We start from the raw sequence: 13,207 nt of genomic DNA, 5'->3' as shown, positions 1-13,207 counted from the left end.
GCCCCCACACAGTATACAGCCCCCCACACAGTATACAGCCCCCCACACAGTATACATCCCCCCACACAGTATACAGCCCCCCCCCCCACAGTATACAGCCCCCACAGTATACAGACCCCCACAGTATACAGGCCCCCCACAGTATACAGCCCCTCCCACAGTATACAGGCCCCCACAGTATACAGCCCCACACAGTATACAGCCCCCCCCCCCCACTATACAGTAGTTTACAGTATATTAGCATTAGCATAACAGCCCCTGTCACCTTTTTCTGAAATGATGATGTCACATGATGATGATGTCATTAAGGTCCTAGATCACAGCTCTCACAGACACAGTACGCTGGCTGGAGTGCCGGCAGGCATGGCAGCACCCCCTGTGTAGCTGACAGCCTGATACCCGGGGAAGTGGCTAGCAGGGCTCAAGAGGGGCTCCCAGGAGCAACTGGACCCGGGGCAGCTGCCCCTTTTGCCCCTTGGTCAAGACGGCCCTGGGGATAGGGACCCGATCGTTATTATTTTCCCTTATAACATGTTATAAGGGAAAATAATAGCATTCTTAATACAGAATGCATAGTACAATAGAGCTGGAGGGGTTAAAAAAAACTTGTCTTCTCTCTTTATCTTTGCTGTGCAGTAGGAAAAGGACCTGTGGCGACGTCACTGCGCTCATCACATGGTCCGTCACAGTGATGGGTCATGTGATAGACCATGTGATGAGCGCCGTTATGTCATCAAAGGTCCTTTACCAGGTCCTGAAGAAAGAAGAGAAGCCAGGCTGCGCAAACAAGTGGATTAAGGTGAGTTATTTATTTATTTTTTGACCCCTCCAGCCCTATTGTACTATGCATTCTGTATTCAGAATGTTATTATTTTCCCTTATAACCATGTTATAAGGGAAAATAATACAATCTACACATCACCGATCCCAAACCCAAGAGTCTGTGAAGAAGTTCGGGTTTCGGTACCAAACATGTTGATTTTTCTCACGCTCGTGCAAAACGCATTAAAACGTTTTGCACTCACGCAGAAAAATTGTGCATTTTCCCGCGACGCGCCTGCATCCTATCCGGCCCTAAAACATGACGCTCGTGTGTAAGAGGCCTAGGGTTGGGATCCTTCCTGGAATTCATTATTTCCCTGTACGTATCTTTTATAGTGCCTTTGCTGCACTTTGGTATTTTTTGTTTCTTTTTTCATTTGTGGAAAAATGTTATACTATACAGTATCTTGTTTATCTACATTTAAGTCAATGCTCATTTACTTATGTTTGTATTTGTGGGTACAGTTTACTTTTTGTTACAGTGTTCTCTAAATGGCTGTGTATATGTATTTTGTGTATTATTATTTGTCTGTTTGGTCTGCTGGAGAGCAGGGCTGTATTTATAATTAGGCCCCAGAGGATACTTGCCTAGAGTGCCAGTAAATCGGAGGGCAGCACTCCACTAAGTATGGCCATCGGCTGGGTATATAAAGATCTGGCGCTCCCAGCGTTAATTAATGCTAGGAGTGCCAGGTACTTATGTACCTGTCCATCAGATGCAAGTCATCCCCTGAATTCAGCTGTATCGTCGTCCTCATTTGTTTACTGCGGCAGTGGTTCCCTGCCACACCATTCATCCTCATAGGACTATATTCTGGCCTGAAGCCTATGAGGCAGTAAATCCTATAGTAGCATTACCAGGGGAATTTTTTTATACAGGGTCACTATAGGGAGCACTATTGGAGGCACTGGAAGCAGTTTAATACTGTTGCAATATAGGGTGATTTTTTTAATATTATTTTTATTATTATTGCTGGGGGCCCTATAGGGACTGTTTTAGGCATAGTAAAGGGTCTAAATATAAGACAGCAGGGAAGCTGTCTTACATTTAGCACTGGCACTGGATGTGTTGAAGTGTTGGAAAGGCCTGCGCCTCTTCATAACTTCGGCGGATCCACCGCCAGCTATGGGCCTTTATTAAGAAACAAATATGCCCTATACTGTTTTTCATTTAGGCCACAAAGTTCAACTTTAGTCTCATCTGACCAGAGCACTTTCTTCCAAAAGTTTGCTATGTCCCCTACATGGCTTGTGGCAAACTGCAAACTGCACTTATGGCATGCTTTCAAAAATGGCTTTCTTCTTGCCACTCTTCCTTAAAGGCCACATTTGTGGAGTACACAACTACTAGTTCTCCTGGGGACAGATTCTCCCACTAGATCTCTGCAGCTCCTCCAGAGTGACCATGGGCCTCTTGGCTGCTTCTCTAGTTAGTGCTCTCCTTGCCTGGGCTGTCAGTTTAGGTGGATGGCCATGTCTTGGTAAGTTTGCAGATGTGCCATACTCGTTCCATTTTCAGATGATGGATTGAATAGTGCTCTGTGAGATATTCAGAGCTTGGCATATTTATTTTATAACCTAACCCTGCTTTACACATCTCTACAACTGTATCCCTGACATGCATGGTGTGTTCCTTGGTTTTCATATCTTTACAAGTAAAAAGGCCACAGCACTCTTTTCATAGAATGGCAAGGGTGGGTGCACGTCCGGGTTGTGTTCTAAAGCTCCACCTCCAGAACTGTAAGTGTCACAAATATTTAGACAGCACTCCTTGGGTGGTGATAATTAATGATTTTATTTCATGTTATTTCAGCCGGAATAGGTGGTATGTCAGTTGCAACGTTTCAGGCTTAATAATCACCCTTCACATCAGGCACTCTGAGGACCACACTATGTGTACAGCCGGCTGTACACATAGTGTGGTCCTCAGAGTGCCTGAAACGTTGCAACCGACATACCACCTATTCCGGCTGAAATAACATGAAATAAAATCCCAAGGAGTGCTGTCTAAATATTTGTGTTCCTTGGTTTTCATGATGCTGTTTGATCACTAATAATCACTAACAAAACTCTGAGACCTTCACAGAACACTGTAGTTATAATGGGATCAGATTACAGTTCACACAGGTGGACTCTGTTTACTAATTAGGTGACTTCTGAAGGCAATCGTTCTGGATTTTATTTAGGGGTATCAGAGTACAGGGGGCTGAATACAAATGCATGCCACACTTTTCAGATTTTTATTTATTAAAAATTTTGACAACCATTTTCTTTTCACTCCATACATACTTGCTAATTTGTGTTTGGTCTATCACATAAAAACTTTGTGGGTGCAACGTGCAAAAATGTGGAAAAGTTAAAGGGGTATGAATAACAATACCATATCCAGCATGACTACTGTGTAGGAGCATAAAGGGGATTAGGCAGGATTGGGACAGGTATAGATAGACACTAAGTGGAGGCGTGGCTTAGAGGTGTGTCTTAGCGTAAATAATTTCCCTCCTTGGGCTCTTTAAAAGTTGGGAAGTATTCGGTGTGTAATGTATATATGGTGTGTTTATGAGTGCTTAGCGTGTACATGATGTACTTATGTATGTGTGCCGCATATATATGGTGTATTTGTAAATATGTGTTGTGATGTCATTTCATGCCTGTAGGGAACCTGTTATTAAAAATTTTAATCCCACCCCTGGAGAGGATGATGTGTAAAAGTGAGGACTCTAAAATGTCTGTGTCAAACTCAGCAGATACAAGACGTGGCAGAAAGTTGTCATGTTGGTCTAGTCCGAGTGGAGAAGATGAGGAAAGAGAACGTCTACATCATACGGGGCGTCACTGGGTGTAATAGGTATGTGGTTCTATATTCCATTAACAATAATTATGTATCTGAAATGTATGCAGCCCGTTAACTCCAATTTTTTGCTGTGTGCAGTCCATATATCCGGCCAAGTTTGAGACCCCTGATTTAGACTGAAGAAATGTGGTTCAAAGGAGGAACAGTTTTGGGTTGCTTTTTAATACGGAGTTTTAGGGGACATTCACATGCGTCAGATATGTTGTAGAAATTTCTGAAAATCAGTTTCAGTGACCTGCATGTGGTTATTTCAACAGTAAGCACATGGTAGCTGCATGTGAATATACCCTTACATTGCTAATCCCTTGTGTCAATGAATCTCTCAGCTATGTTAATAAGTAAAGTATTATTCAATACCCCCTTCCAACCTTCCAAATATACCAAAGCAATAAACAGTTGAATTATTTAAAATGTACAATTTATTAATTTTTATCTTTTTTAAATACACATTACAATATTTGTCTACAAGACATACGATAAACTTAAATCATTTCATCTATAAATTGATAAAACAATACGTTGAACAACTGCTTATAATAGATATTAAGATAACACAAGTAAAAATTGAGTAAAACCTTGGATACTTAATAGATTTCATCAAAAGTCTTTGATATAACTACATTATTATACTTCAGTACAATATAATATATGCTTGATCAATCATAAAACAGATAAATATGCAATAAGTTTTAGGTTTTATGGACATAGTCATATCAGTTTTGCAGTCCACAAAATGCGGTTACCGGCTTCGTGCTGCCCTCACTTTCCGTGGGTCGTGTTGTCGAAATGCCTATTCTTGTCCGTAAAACAGATAGGAATAAAACATGTTCTATAATTATTAGCTCTGACGCGTAGATACAGAAAGGACATGGATCACATCCATATGCTGACTGCATTTGCTATGGTCTCATACAAATAAACAAGTTTGTATGTGATCTGCAAAAATGGGGTTCAGAAGGGGACTGAAAATACGGTTGTGGGCATGAAGTCTTACTGAAAAAGAAATAACTATTGTCAACTATATACTTATCATGTGCATACCAACTAAGCCATGTGTTTTATGCTGTACAACTATAGCCCTTAATTGTAGGCACATCATATTTCCAACTAATTCTGAAAACACAAATCAATTTGCAAACTAAATAATATTAATAAATAATGCAAGTCTTACTAAAATAATCTTTATCCAGAGAAAAAAAAATATATATATATATATGACCAGCGTTAAAATGGGGGTTGCTCATGTTTAGTATGTTTTATATGTTGCTGGTTACATAAAGAAAATATAAGATGAAGAGATATCGCTCCAAATTCACTAAAGGAACGAGAAAAAGAAGAACCGGGACTTTATTGCTGGGATGAATTAGGGTCACTATATAATAGTGAACAATTGCGAACAGTTTCATAGAAACAAACTTCCATTTGCCCATTACTTTGGACAAACCTATTTACATAATAAAGACAGCCTAACTGGCGTGAGTGTAAAAATGGATCCGAGGGAGCCTAATACGACGGTGAACGTTGCTGCATTGCTTTTCCTTTCAGCACCCGTCTAATCTGAAAAAGGAATAAAAAGATATAAGGTTTAGAAACGCAGGTGTTTATTCTCAGCATACACTTAAATATAATGTTAATAAGCATACATTAGAAGAATAGAGTAGTAAAAGAAACTTTATAATATTGCTACATTTTATGTTAACAGCACTTAAAGGGGTTGGCCACTTTCTTGCTACTTATGACCAATGTGTATGTAAGATGACCATATGGCAGTTGCTAATATAGCCTTTGTTGATATTCTATGCGTTTTGTTATATTTTGTAAGCAATGTCTCCTTGTTAGGCAGATCTTCTATGCTTTCCACACTAAGGTCCTGTCCATAAGATGGCTGCCGATAAAGGGACATGTGACCAGTCACTCAACCTTCTCAATTCAAACACACTGCACCTATCTCAAAACAGTGCAGATGGTGGGTGCAGCGCATTTCAACAGAGGATACATCACATGGGGGCAATTTTCCTGGTCACATTACCCTCCAGTGCCCTCTGTGTGGTCAGCACAAAACACTTGGCAAACCTTGAAATATGAAAATGGTGCAGAATTTCAACAAAGGCTTTATTAGTAAGTGCCATATAATCATCTTACATGCACATTGATCAATAGTAACTAAAAAATGGCTAACCCCTTTAATTATACTGAATTGCACACTGGTCACTGCCATCAAGTTTCTAAATTTAAGTATAAGCATATGTAGACAACAGGGATGGCCACCTGTTCAGTAACAAGTAGAGATAATAAAACAGAGCTTGGAGTGAACAATCCAATAGCTGCCTTAAGTCAAGTTACCAGAAATAATTACCTCTTCGCCGACTGCTCCATCCGGAACAAGGTGCACAGGTTGCTCATTCTCTAGGTTCCTAGCACTAGGGTCAGCCCCCTTCCTCATCAGCAGTCGTACTGCCCCTACATGGGCTCTTCTACTCTGTAGGCTTGCTGCAATATGTAATGCAGTGTTTCCATTGTAGGCCTGAGACAAAAATAAAACATATATACATGTTTCTGCAATGTTTTAAGAGCAGTTAACAGTTTAGAAGTAATTAGTAATTATCTTAAGGCTAGTTTCACACTAGCGGTAAATCCTTTCAGCAGGCTGTTTCGGCAGAGGAAGAACCTGTCGGAAGACATTGTATCCGGTATAGTCTGAAAATGCCAGAGCACCGCCTGGCCCCATTCACTATAATGGGACTCTGCAAGGATCAATCTGGTCTGTTTCTAGCATTTGTGCAAGCAGCGATTTTTGTCCGCCTGAATCCCGACACTAACGCTGGATTCCTGCAGAGTCTTATTATAGTCAATGGGCTCTGGCAGCGTCAGGTAATATCCGGATATGCCAAAAATGATATCTTCCAGCAGGCTGTTCCTCTGCCGGAACAGCCTGCTGGAAAAATGTAATGTTAGTGTGAGACTTGTTCCCTAAAAGTCACACAAGCAAATAGAATATAGAAAAGAGAGATTACAATTACCTTAGCATTAATAAAATGCAAACTGTTTGGCAACTCCAAGAAAAGACTCATCAGTTCAAGGTTCGCTTCTTCACAAGCTAAGTGGAGGGCCGTTCTTCCACTTTTTCGATCCTATAATTAATTAATAATATAATAAATTTTCAAAGTAAGCATTAATTATATCAAGTGCTGTTTAATAAAAAAAATTATAAAAAAATTTTACTAACTTTTCTAATATAATTTATTAGGCAATTTTGCAAACATAATAAAAAATTGCTTTATAGCTAAGAAAATTCCATCTTCAGTGTACACTATATGGTGAATACAAACACCTATTATATGCAGTGGCTGGTTTCTCAGCCTGCCTCTTCCCTCCCTACCCTATATGTAATATATACCTTTCTTCCTTTGAACAAAAAAAAAAAAGATATCTTCTACCTGTGTCCCTGTGTTTAGTCCTGTCTGTCATGATGATCGCTAACAGCTCCGCTTTCCATTACCTTCCTGGCACTCACTAACTAGCCACCGAAACACACCAGGAAAGTAGAAAGACGCAGAGTTGTCAGTGGAGAAGTCTGATTTTGTGTGTTACTGGTGTCTATATTCAGTATATGCTGAAGACAAAATATCTGTACCAACAAAGAGAGGATTTTTTATATATATAAAAGTTACATAATTACCTAATAAAGTATTTCTACAAAAATTCATAAACTTTGTTTAGCTTTATAGCTTTTTTTGAAATGCATGCACATCCACATGTGATGTAAACACTCTGAGTTGGAACTTAACAGTGGAAGACCAGGAAGGAAAGGCAAGAAGGGAAAAAGAGCACATTTATTGCAGGTTTTGTAGAAATTTAGCAGCAGACTCATCACATGTGGATGTGCCTTTTGGCAATTTAAGAAATCTGATACATAATGATGAACAAGAAATCTTACTCTTGATTCTACTGAAGCTCCCATTTGAAGAAGTGTCTTAACTGTGTCAACCATGGCCTTATTCTTCATCAGTAGATCATCTCTTGCAGGTGCACCAAACTGCAGTCTCTGAACTATAGCATTGTGAGCAATTACAGCACAATGCAATGGTGTCAGACCTATGTAGCACAATAAATGAACTATTAAAAGACAACCAAATGTAACATGAAAAAAACTATAGTCGACATAACATCATAAACGTACCATCATAATTAGTCTCGTCCACATCAAGGTACTGATTTCTAGCTGCTACGCTTTTTTGGATTGCCTGAAAGTGCAAAAATAAAAACATTGTAAAGTTAGAACTATCATATCCTATATCATTGCCTAAACAGATAAATAATAACAATACAACACCAATATTGTAAAATGTTTTACCTAAGTGAAAAAAAAAAAAATGCTAATTGACAACATGCTATCTAGCACAATTATGTAACATACACAGTTTACTAAAGACTGGCATCTCACGCCAATCCTGGTAAAAATTCCACTAGAGAAAGAACCAACCAATATATTAAGAGGTGCACAACTCCTAATAAATTTGTCGCTGTCCGTGTGCCAGAACTTAATTCTACTCCAGCCAGGAACTGGAGAAGATTTCTGGTGTAATATCCACCAGTTTTCTGGTGCACATGTTGTTAAATAAAAAACGGATCATGGAGCTCCCACCCAAGGCCTGCCTCCTACCATCCACTTTTTGGAAAAGTAGCAAAGGTGAAGGAAAAACCTAGAAAGTGACACATTTTGTCACAAACTGTTACTTTCAATAAAATGAGCAACTTTTCACATAATGCTGTGGTAAAGGACCCCAATGACTCCAACCCACCTGCAACACTTGCGGGTATCCTTTTTCAGCACACACATGGATCGGCGTACGTCCCCAGTGATCTGTAGTGTTGACTTGTGCTCCAAGGCTGACCAAGTCTTGAACAATCAGGTGTTGGTCGGCAGCTACAGCTACTTGCAAAGCACTCTAAAGTGTTGGGAAAGGAAAGTGTTAAACATAGAAACAAGGAAACAAGGCTAGACAAACAAGTCAAACTTACAAGAGTTTATGAGATTATTAAAACTCTCTGACAAGTCCTAAAATAACTTAAAATTTTCAAAAACTCTTATACTCATACTTTTCCCTAACTCTGTTCCCTAAGCCAGTGTTTCCCAACCAGTGTGCCTCCAGCTGTTGAAAAACTACAACTCCCAGCATGCCCGCACAGCCAAAGGCTGTCCAGGCATGCTGGGAGTTGTAGTTTTGCAACAGCTGGAGGCACACTGGTTGGGAAACACTGCCCTAAGCCACTGGTTCAGTTCTCCTGCTGCTGTTTGTTTACCAACATCAGTGGTGACATATGACCACTGCATCCAATAATTGTCCTCAGCGGTCTAGCACTGAGGATAGTGATTGACTACAGCAGTCAGGTGCCGTATACTGAACATTACTGGGCATGTCAACAACAATTAGAGTACAGCACTGAGGGAAAGGGGTGAATATACATTTTCTTAAGTCATTTTAGGGCTTGTCCAAGATTTTTGATTATCTTGGACAAAGAACAGAACAATTTGATAAGTAAGGAGAGGTGACTGAGTACACAAGGAAAGGACTTTGAGTTCTATTATCAGCATGATAAGGAAAGCTGCAGTCAAAGTCATTATGGTTGCTGATTAAAGGGGTTGTCCAGGATTGGGAAGATTGGTGTGTGTGGACAACAGTGCCCTAAATTTTACACTCATGCCTCTCCTACCTTTACCAGACTTATGCCACTTTTGCCATTGAGAAAATCCCAGCCGGAAGTGCAGTTTTTCTTACAGTCAGTGACATACCGGGTCCCTTTCTGCCAAGCAAAGCCTCTTCTTCGCCCAGCAGTGAGCCCGGAGCCATCACCGGCACCGATGGGTGGGCTTTAGAGCTGCCCTAGCCAGTAAAACAGCTAGGGCAGCGCTAAAGCACGCCCATCAGAAATGGTGATGTCACCGAACACACTGCCGGGCGGAAGCTTCCGCCCGGCAGTGTGTTGTTGTAAACAAAAGAGCGATCCAGCACAGGGCAAGGGAGCGCATCGGAGCATGAGATGCTCCAATGCTAGCATCAGGGGGGCTGCCTGGGTGAAAATATGGGTATGCCTGGGTTCAGCTCTGAACCCGGACAACCCCTTTAACTTTGTACACTCCCAATACAACATTGAAAAGAGGAACTACAAGACGAAGGATATGATCTCCTGTGTCACTGCAAAAAAAGAAAATTAACATAAAGTGATTTGTTACAATAATGACAAAAAGTTACTTTACCTGATTGTTATGTTCTTTTATATCTAACATACAGATGGAAGCCATCTTCTGTGCAATGACATAAGACAGGGCTCGTCTTCCTTGTGCAACTGCAATGTGGAGGCATCTGTAAAAGTAAAAAAAAAAATTGAGCTAAATCTACTGCCAACACGTTTGCCAAAAAATACTTTATACAATAATCTTGTAATCAAACACACCATAACCCAGTTTTCATATAAAAAACTTTGTGATTAAAAGCAAATTGCTAATTTCACTTACGTATCACCATCTGCATCTTTAGAGAGGAGTTGCTCAGGAGACACATTTGCCAGTTTCTTTTCTTCTTGTTCTATCTGCCACTGAAAGAATGATTTTCCAACCTGAAATGGGCTCGTCTGATTGACCTCTACATGGCACGATGCTGGCGGGGAAAGATTTGGAGTTGGCTGGGCGACATTGCGATTTAAAAACTGATTGAAAGGAGGATCTGCAGGCAAGCTGAAGCCTGGAAGGACTGACTCGGCAGGGGTGGATTCAATAAGAGACAGGTAGCTGTCTATGGAGCAACTGTCAAAGACATCATTGGAACAAAGGATCTCTTGATAATCTTCAGACTGAGTGTAAGTGTTATAGTCTCCAGCACACTGTGGAGAAACATTCTGAGGGACTCCAATCTGGTACTGATCATTTGTATGCTGTGGAGACGAGCCATTGAACGCCTGAGGAGGTGAGAAGCTCTGAGCTGCTTGCTGATAATACTGTCCTTGTGTATGCATGTTCCAGTCTACTCGTACGGTGTTTAAGGACACCGGCTGGGACTCATTCTTTATGTTTATTAAACTCAGCAGGTCTAAGTTTGAGTCTCCACTCATCTCATTTTTTGAGGCATCATCCATGATTTCACCAGGGTTTGGAGTACTTGGTGGGGTCTAGACAGAATAGACACAAATTAGTAGAGGCTAACAAAAATATGCAAGTCTAAGGGCAGAATGAGAAAATGCATTTACCAAGAAAGAACTGGACTGGTAGGTGCAGACTTTCTTTGCAGCTGGTGCATCCAATATGAAATCATTGGCCCGTTTCTGGCTTAATATGTTCTTTAGTTCTGGGAGGGAAGAAAACATGAAACAGACCATTATACTTATTCTGATGCTATACAGGCCATGTTAACTAGCACCTCAAATAACATGAGGACAGGAAAAGCACCAGTTTAGTATTGAATATATACATACCAGTATAAGGTTCTTGGCTTCTGCATTTCTATCAGGGAAAAGAAAGAAGAATATGTTACACGTATCCATTAGGAACATTATCTAACAATAGGGACTGTGGTTTTCTAAATGTGACTATCCAGCCTCTAGGAAGTGAAAAAACACAGAATAATGTATCGTCTAATCACCTAGTGTACCGTCAACAGGTCACCTACCTGGACATCATCTATTTCCTGGCCTGCCTTATTTCTCATCTGGGTAAGGAGCTCCCGCACTGAATTCTTCACTCGAACCCCCTGAAAGCTTCCCTTTGACTGACGTCCTGCCGCACTGGCTTGTCCAGCTAAAAACACAAAAATACATGTCTTACAAAAAACTGTATATGTACAGTAAAAAGTCCATACAGAATGCTGGTCTATTCATTTTTAGATTAGGCAGGTACATTAGGAGATTTATTGAAACAATTAACACTGTAATATTGTACTCTCCCTATATAGAGTTAGTCATTCCATTTTATTTTAGAATAGTGGAAGTGACATCAGGAACATTTGCCATAATGCTTGACGTAAACAAAAACAAAAGTGAGCTTACTGATGATGAATGCAGCACATGCACGTGATAAATATTCAGACACTGGTTTGAAACGTAAGTTAATAAAAAATAAATAAATATATATATACACACATACATAAGAAAATTCACTATACTAAGGTAATGTAGTATAATGTAAAGTAATATAAATGAACTGTCACAATATGTCATTTCTATATACATAACGTTTTAAAATTGGGAACATACTTAAAGCCAGAAATGTAAGATTAAATATATTATTTAAGATGGAGAAAAAGCTGTTCTGCTGCAGTATTTCAGAATATCAATATAGAAAATAACAATATTTGTAATATTTTACAAGATTAATGAGCACAGCATACATTTTGTGGCAGGAAACTAGCTTCTATACTGACGGAGGAAACGTACAGGGAGCAACCCCTAAAGCAAACCAGTTCCTCGGCATAGCTTGGGCGCACCTTAGCTCCTCTCTGACGTCAGTAAAACTGAATCCTAGCAACTAAGAGTTTCATCAGGTTTAACTGTAGAAGTGCCATCTGCGTCCAGCAACCAGAACAAACAGCATAACGAGTATAAAACCAAACACCACTGTGTGTTCTTCTCAATAATAATGCAATTACTGCAGGTACTGCGCTACTAATACAAATCACTAATTCCTGAACACGTCTCTTCGCCTTACCCTTAGTGCGGGGCCAGGAGGCGCTCAGGCTGCCCTCGCTGTCAGACGTAGGGGAGCAGGGGCCAGAGGAGATGGAGTGAGAAGGAGAGGTCGCAGTGTCCGAGCTGGGAGAGCCGCCATAGAAGTATCCAAGATTCATGGGGCTGTTGAGCCACTCTTGATCCAGTAACTCAGTGGAGTCCTCGATTACTCGCTCCAGGATCATGACTGCAGAGAGAGCGGAGCCGGAGCTCTACCGTGATAATGTGACTACTAGACACGCACACTGCACGTCTTCTGGATGGGGAAATTCCCTGTCCACATTATGTATGACAGCTGTCCGCCTCCCACCCACACCTTCCGGGCGTCCTGGGTGCTGATTGGCTGCCGCTCACTACACAACCAGGGGAGGGGAGATTAGGGCAGGGTTTACTGGAAAAGGAGTAGACAACATTGTGCAATGTCGCCCAGTTCTCACAGATATATTGATGCTGGGGAGGCAGGCATGTTGGAGCTGCTCATACAGTGGGACTTGCACAGCAGGAAGTTGTCCGCACATCACAATACAGAAAACGTTCAGAAAACTAAAGTACAGAATAACACATGCATTCCAAAGAGTTGTCGTGTGCCTAAATCCCTAAGACTCTGGGTGTAGGAAGATCAGTGTGTGCCAAGTATAGTACTCTATCATCTCAATTCACACAAGCACTTATACCTGACATTGTAAGACACATTTGTAATGATTCCACTTCTATGGGGGATAAATGCTATTTACAGCTAAAACCACTTACCACTACAGATCACCAACCACAGGCATCCCATTCTGCTGAATTATCTAAGGTCTATGGTCACTA

At 40.7% G+C, this 13,207-nt stretch overlaps 1 protein-coding gene across 1 annotated transcript; it reads right to left on the bottom strand.

Annotated features, from left to right (window-relative positions):
* Window positions 1-4,076: 4,076 nt before the first annotated feature.
* LOC122931220 (NF-kappa-B inhibitor zeta-like) lies at window positions 4,077-12,664 on the bottom strand. Its single transcript, XM_044285262.1, has 12 exons — window positions 12,375-12,664; window positions 11,341-11,468; window positions 11,147-11,174; window positions 10,922-11,019; window positions 10,194-10,843; window positions 9,936-10,041; window positions 8,479-8,625; window positions 7,857-7,920; window positions 7,614-7,771; window positions 6,697-6,807; window positions 6,033-6,200; window positions 4,077-5,233 (listed from the first exon to the last, which is right to left on the bottom strand). Exons 1-12 carry the CDS (start codon window positions 12,577-12,579, stop codon window positions 5,180-5,182), a joined length of 1,917 nt encoding a protein of 638 aa, XP_044141197.1. The 5' UTR covers window positions 12,580-12,664; the 3' UTR covers window positions 4,077-5,179.
* Between the last annotated feature and the right edge of the window lie 543 nt (window positions 12,665-13,207).

Source organism: Bufo gargarizans, chromosome 3 (genome assembly GCF_014858855.1).
Source record: "Bufo gargarizans isolate SCDJY-AF-19 chromosome 3, ASM1485885v1, whole genome shotgun sequence".
NCBI classification, from domain to species: domain Eukaryota; kingdom Metazoa; phylum Chordata; class Amphibia; order Anura; family Bufonidae; genus Bufo; species Bufo gargarizans.
Note: the sequence above shows the minus strand (reverse complement) of the source record. Positions and strands in the feature narration are given on the sequence as shown.

Bases quoted from the DNA above. Each gene is read 5' to 3' on its own strand.
- LOC122931220 (XM_044285262.1), bottom strand. From the start codon at position 12,579: ATGATCCTGGAGCGAGTAATCGAGGACTCCACTGAGTTACTGGATCAA. The intron at 11,175-11,340 runs GTAGGTGACCTG...TTTCCCTGATAG, and splicing joins AGGAAATAGATGATGTCCAG to AAATGCAGAAGCCAAGAACC. The intron at 10,844-10,921 runs GTAAATGCATTT...TATTCTGTCTAG, and splicing joins ACCAGTCCAGTTCTTTCTTG to ACCCCACCAAGTACTCCAAA.